The 6,855-nt window shown below is 48.4% G+C and overlaps 1 protein-coding gene across 1 annotated transcript; it reads right to left on the bottom strand.

Annotated features, from left to right (window-relative positions):
- Positions 1-3,548: 3,548 nt before the first annotated feature.
- On the bottom strand, positions 3,549-6,556 carry LOC119288682 (formin-like protein 20). Its single transcript, XM_037568256.1, has 5 exons — positions 6,484-6,556; positions 6,171-6,381; positions 5,660-6,065; positions 5,332-5,553; positions 3,549-5,237 (listed from the first exon to the last, which is right to left on the bottom strand). The coding sequence occupies exons 1-5, from the start codon at positions 6,554-6,556 to the stop codon at positions 3,549-3,551; spliced, it is 2,601 nt and encodes an 866-aa protein (XP_037424153.1).
- Between the last annotated feature and the right edge of the window lie 299 nt (positions 6,557-6,855).

Raw genomic sequence — 6,855 nt, 5'->3', positions numbered from 1 at the left:
ATAGGGCCTCATATGGGCCGAAAGACGTCATGGGCCATACATGGGCCAGAAGTGAAAATGGGCTGGAATCATATTGGATGGCCCAGATGAGGCTACTAGGCCTAATTCGGATAGGGCGTAACGGGCCTTGGGTTAGCGAGTTGTAAATGGGCTATATGCGAACACGCCGTTAACAGGGTTTCCATGGGCCGGCCCGCCACCTTTTAACCAAGTCAAATGGGCCGGCCTTTTCACAGGAATGGGCCTCTGTTGGGCCGTGCCACGTGTCGACGTATCATAGGCGCCTTCCGTCCAATGAGTGGTTGACATCTGTCCCAACGATGAGCCGACACGTGTTTCCTCCAGCCAATGATGATTTTACACGTGGAAAATCCCCATTGTTCAGGGCTATTAATGGGTTATCAGATCCAAAACCCAACCCGATAGCTTAACGGCGTTCCGTTACGGTGGATGCCACGTGTCGGTCACCCTTGACGAAAGCACTTCTGTGACGCGCGATTTATCGTCATGGAAGTGGACACTTCCGTGATGATAATTTTGGTAATGTCATGGAACACTTCTATGACAGCACATGTATGACTATCTTGATTCTGTCATAAATTTGTCATGGATGTACATGCATGACAAAAAAAGTGACCTACTGTGACAAACACGTATCATCACGGAAGTGTATTTTTTTGTAGTGCAAGGTATCAATCCAGTAGGAGGCTACGCGCGAGTCCCTCGTACCTGCACAAAACAAATAAATCCTCGCAAGGAATGTGATAAGGGGTTGTCAATCCCTACACGGCCACTTACGAGAGTGAGATCTGATAGATATGATAAGATAATATTTTTGGTATTTTTATGATAAAGATGCAAAGTAAAATAAAAGCAAAGTAAAAAAGCAAAGTAAATAACTAAGTATTGGAACATTAATATGATGAAGATAGACCCGGGGGCCATAGGTTTCACTAGTGGCTTCTCTCAAGAGCATAAGTATTCTACGGTGGGTGAACAAATTACTAATGAGCAATTGACAAAATTGAGCATAGTTATGAGAATATCTAGGAATGATCATGTATATAGGCATCATGTCCGAGACAAGTAGACCGACTCCTGCCTGCTTCTACTACTATTAATCCACTCATCGACCGCTATCCATCATGCATCTAGAATATTAAGTTAATGAAAACAGAGTAACACCTTAAGCAAGATGACATGATGTAGAGGGATAAACTCATGCAATGTGATGAAAACCCCATCTTGTTATCCTCGATGGCAACAATATAATACGTGCCTTGCTGCCCCTACTGTCACTGGGAAAGGACACCGCAAGATTGAACCTAAAGCTAATCACTTCTCCCATTGCAAGAAAGATCAATCTAGTAGTCCAAACCAAACTGATAATTCGAAGAGACTTGCAAAGATAACCAATCATACATAAAAGAATTCAGAGAAGATTCAAATATTTTTCATAGATAGACTTGATCATAAACCCACAATTCATCGATCTCAACAAACACACCACAAAAAGAAGATTACATTGAATAGTTCTCCACAAGAGAGGGGGATAACATTGTATTGAGATCCAAAAAGAGAGAAGAAGCCATCTAGCTAATAACTATGGACCCATAGGTTTGAGGTGAACTACTCACACTTCATCGGAGGGGCTATGGTGATGATGTAGAAGCCCTCCGTGATCGATGCCCCCTCCGGCGGAGCTCCGGAACAGGCCCCAAGATGGCTAATAACTATCCTCTTTTGTGTCTTGACGGAGGGTCCAAGTCTCCTGGATCTTATCTGATGAGAAAATCACGTTTCCGAAGGTTTCATTCCATTTGGACTCCGTTTGATATTCCTTTTCTTTGAAACCCTAAAATAGGCAAAAAAACAGCAATTCTGGGCTGGGCCTCCAGTTAATAGGTTAGTCCCAAAAATAATATAAAAGTGGATAATAAAGCCTAATAATGTCCAAAACAGTAGATAATATAGCATGGAGCAATCAAAAATTATAGATACGTTGGAGACGTATCAATCGTCGGTATCATCATACCTAGTTCAATCTCGTTACCGGCAAGTCTCTTTACTCGTTTCCTAATGCAACATCCGGCAACTAACTCATTAGTCGCATTGCTTGCAAGGCTTATAATGATGTGCATTACCGAGAGGAACCAGAGATACCTCTCTGACAATCGAAGTGACAAATCCTAATCTCGATCTATGCCAACTAAACAAACACCATCGGAGACACCTATAGAGCATCTTTATAATCACCCAGTTACGTTGTGATGTTTGATAGCACACAAGGTTCTCCTCAGGTATTTGGGAGTTGTATCATCTCATAGTCTGAGGAACATGTACAAGTCATGAAGAAAGCAATAGCAATAAACTAAACGATCATAGTGCTAAGCTAACGGATGGGTCTTGTCCATCACATCATTCTCTAATGATGTGATCCCGTTCATCAAATGACAACACATGTCTATGGCTAGGAAACTTAACCATCTTTGATTAATGAGCTAGTCAGAGGCATACTAGGGACATTCTGTTTGTCTATGTATTCACACATGTACTAAGTTTCCAGTTAATACAATTCTAGCATGAATAATAAACATTTATCATGATATAAGGAAATATAAATATATGGAATCGGGCTATGTCGTCGCGCGTTTGCGTCGTGTCCTTGCTGAAGGTGTTGGATTGAAACTGTGCTTTGGGGATGAGAATCTGAATTTTAACCTTGTGGTGGACTCGCAATCATCGGCGCATGTGCGGCGATTCCTTCTTGAAGGGGTAGGCTAGGAGTTGTGTATTTTTCGTTAATGTTGTGTCTTGTATCATAGGGTTAGTGGTTATCTGGGGGAGTTACTGTCACGAGGTATATGGCCCCAGGGTTTGTTTTTCGCGTTTTTTTTTTGTTGATGATGTTCGGCTGCTGGGTTTTGCTCTATTAATAATATATGGCTGCATGCATCGTCCTTAGGCAGAGGTCGGGGGTTATCCTCCTTTTCAAAAGAAAAATCCAATTGTTGCTGCAAGCTGGGGTATGTGATGCTGCAAGGGCCAGCTATTGTTCTTGCTAAGCAGATTGAGTGCTGCTGCAAGAGCAGGTCACCGTTGTTGCAAGCCAGGACATGCGACGCTGAAGGGTGGCCGCCACTGTTGCAAGTCGGAAGAAAGCAAAATGCTGCAAGGACTGGCTGGCGCTGCTGCATTTTTCGTATATACTAGTGCAAAAGACGCTCTTATATTATACTCCCTCCGTTCCGAATTACTTGTTGCAGGTATGGATGTATCTAAATGCATTTTAGTTCTAGATACATCCATTTCTGCGACGAGTAATTTGGAACGGAGGGAGTAGGACAGAGGGAGTATCTTGCTAGCAAACAAGCCAATTCGTAATCAGTCTGCGAAGTAAGCTGTTCCAAACTCAACATTCAACGGTCTGCAAGCCCACAAGTGGGCGTTTTCTTGTGAGGGGACTGAAGTATAGTATTGTGACTACTGATTTCCATTCTACCAAAGCGTGAATTCAATAAGATTACAAATACATTCCGGAGAAGAGCTTAGGAGCTTAATCTCGTTGGCCTTGCCGGTGCAGTTCCACTTCTTGTGTCTTTAGAGCTGGACATGGAAATTACTGTTGTGGTCTTTGGCCATGGCTGTGTTGTCAATCTCGGTGATGAAGGGGACGAACTCCTGCCACTGCCTTTCACGCCTTCTCGATGGTTCTGGATGACTCTAGATGCTCTTGGCGATACAGCGTGTACATCGCCCGCTCTAGAGGTCGCTACAGATTGGGATAACCCGCTGAATGATGCACGGCGAGGCAACCTGGTCGGAGCTGACGCGCCCTGCTGCATATCAGGCTGAGAAACTGGCGCTGCTCTGCTGAATCTGAGACCGGCGAGCGGCGATCCTCCCGGAGATGAAGGCGGCGTGACACTGTGTTTTTGCCCTCGAGGCGAGGAAGAAGGAGAAGCTATGTGCAACCCTGAGCTAGGACGAGATGTCTTCACCCCGGGGAGCGAAGTCGTTGTCCTAATCTTTCCCGGGGAAGAAGAAACGGCCGGTGTTGCCGAGATTGCCGGCGAGGACATGGATTTCTTCAGAGTGCTTGTTCGACGAGGAGGGGTTTCCACGACCGGTGATTCTTGTTTTGGCGCTCTACCACTCCTCGTTTTTTCAGAGGAATGGATGACTAGTTTCTTGGCTTCCTCCATGGGATTGCCGCTGCATTCGCCGTTATCTTGGCTTCGCTCTCGGCCTAGAGGACTTGGTGCGAAAGACGAAGATGCTTGCCGGGTGAAAACTATTTGTTTCACCTCTGGCCTCGCGGCAGTGCCACTCGCAGAGTGCCTTCGAGCCGCCGGATCTCCTCTTGCTTGTTGCTGCGAACTGTGCTTCAGATGTTCTTTGGAAAGGTTTGAAGAAATTCTTACTACCTGAGCTGCTGATCCTTGCTTGAGCCTGCTCGGAATCTCATGGTGTTTTTGAGGAGATGGGCTTGTCCTTGCTTGAGACGTGCTGTTACTGGAAGAACTAGGAGCTGCAACAAGTGCTCCCTTCTGCGAGCCCCCTCTAACGAGCGTCTTTGATGTTGCAGGCTTCTTGTCATCTGCTCCGGTGTCTGGTCTCCTCATCTTCTTCCTGATGATGGGAACCGCTGGGATTATGGCAGCTTGTTTCTGCCTGGTTTTTCGCATAGGCTGGGGTGTAACCATCTGACCATCTTCTTGCATTGGTATTAGTCCTTCATCACTTCTGTTTTCTTGGATATCTGTTGCCATCTCTTCATTTGTATGTCTTGTTGTGGGAACGATTGGCGCCATAGAACTGCTGCTTCCAGCTTCCAGTGCATAACCTGTTTCCCCTAATCTAGGATCATTGGTTTCTCCAGTAACATCAACTCCATCTCCATGGATAAACTCGGCCTCATCGTCGGTGCTAATGTTTCCTTTGTCATCTGAACCGTTACTTGCGCTATCTGACGACCCGGTTTCACCGTCCTCTCCTTTCTCTGCTGAACTGTTACTTGCGCTATCTGATGATCGAGTTTCACTGTGCTCTGTGCTAGTGTTAGGCTCTTCATACTGATCTTGCCGCGAACTTTCACCGTACGATCCGCGATCATCTTGGTCAAAATCTGAATCCTCGATCAGTATCTCGTCAAAGTCATAGAACTCGTCTGCGTTCCCGATGGAGGAAAGCTCGCTTTCATCAGCGTCCGATAGCTCCACTTCTGAGAAGAACACCTGCTCCATGGATTCACAATGTTTCATCGTTACGCGAACACTTATAAACTGTATCGGTTAAAGGAAGTAACTGCTTTGAGGAGAGAATGTATACCTCGATCTTGAAGTCCTCTTGAAATTTCTCCTTGTGGCAGTTCCATGGCAGATCAATGTCCTCCAGAGTGAAAACCGTCATGTTGGACTGCAGAAAGCAAGTGCTGAACATGACGCTGAACATGACCTCCTCGTGGCCTTCATCACCGACATGGATGCACTCGATGACAACATCGCCTTGTATCTGGCATCCAATGTCAGCCTTGATCACCATGCTTTCTGCCTGTAATTAAGACAAACATCCAAGGTAGAAGAGAATTAGTCATTAGCACCAAGTCATCATTCATGAGACCATTATTTGAGAGCTGAAAGGTAATATTCATCATCACCTGCTTGTAGTTCTTGAACTGTTGCTTGATCCTTGGCGTGCTAAACAGAACCTCGGTCGAAGAAACATCGGCCGATGGCTCACGCGGCTCGCCGTGGACACGAACAACCGGCCTGCATCCGCCGCGGCCGTCGAAATCCGGGACAGCTCTGAGTATCAGGCAGTCGAGGACGAAGGGCTGCTGCCTCATGCCCATGAGGGCCCCCTTGTCCCTGAGCCTCGCCACATACTGCAGATACCTCAGATGAGACGGCCGCGGGTCGAGCGCCGAGCATGCGCTGAGCAGCTCCACCGGCGCTCGCCCATACACCGCGTCCAGCGTCGTCCGCTCCGGCGCGGCCTCCTCGATGTACACCAGCAAGCTAGCCATGGCGAACGCGAGGGCAGGCCACGCCGCGCCGTGGCCGTCGCAGTGCATGAGCAGGATGTTGCGCTGGTGGCCGGAGACCAGCCAGTCCACGCACGAGCCGAGGAACGCGCGGACCTTCGGGAGGGGGAGCGACGGGCAGCCGCCGTACCTGGACGGGTAGTCGGCGACGACGGCGGCGGCGCCGTGCCCGAGGAGGGAGTGCACGGCGTCGGCTCCGGTCGGCGCCGCGGTGAAGTTGACGACCATGAGCGAGGCGTGCGGGTTGCCGGCCTTGAGCTGGATGATGGTGCTGGTCAGGTAGTCCCTGTGCGCGCCCTCGTCGAGGGCCCCGATCGACAGGCAGGAGTTGAACACTGTCCAAAGGAACTCCGGATCAGCTTTAGTTCAGCCGGCCGTGTTGTGATCTCTCGTCTCGTCTCAGAAACAAAAGCCACATTGTGATGCATGGTACGTACCGAAGACCCGCTCGGAGACGTGCGACAGTCCATCCATGGCCTTCCGGGCGAAGAGCTTCCGCAGCAGCGCCATGGCTGAATGCCTGAATGAATGTACCTGAGGGAAAGAGGGAGACGGGAGGGATGGGTTGACATGGATCTGCAGGGGGGAGGAAGGAAAGCTACGTGCGGGGATGGATGCTTGGAGCGCGGGGCGACAACTTCTCCATGAGCTGCGTCCGCTCCGCGTATCACCTGAAGTGGTCGTGGAGACGACCTGGACGTTCACCTTGGGGGCCGGCCGCCGGCTCACGAAGCGCAAGTTTTGAAAACAAAAAGATTTTCCCGTTGGCTTTTTTTTTGCGGGTAATTTGGTTTTTTTCTTTATTACCG

Source organism: Triticum dicoccoides, chromosome 4A, assembly GCF_002162155.2.
Source record: "Triticum dicoccoides isolate Atlit2015 ecotype Zavitan chromosome 4A, WEW_v2.0, whole genome shotgun sequence".
Taxonomy (NCBI): Eukaryota; Viridiplantae; Streptophyta; class Magnoliopsida; order Poales; family Poaceae; genus Triticum; species Triticum dicoccoides.
Note: the sequence above shows the minus strand (reverse complement) of the source record. Positions and strands in the feature narration are given on the sequence as shown.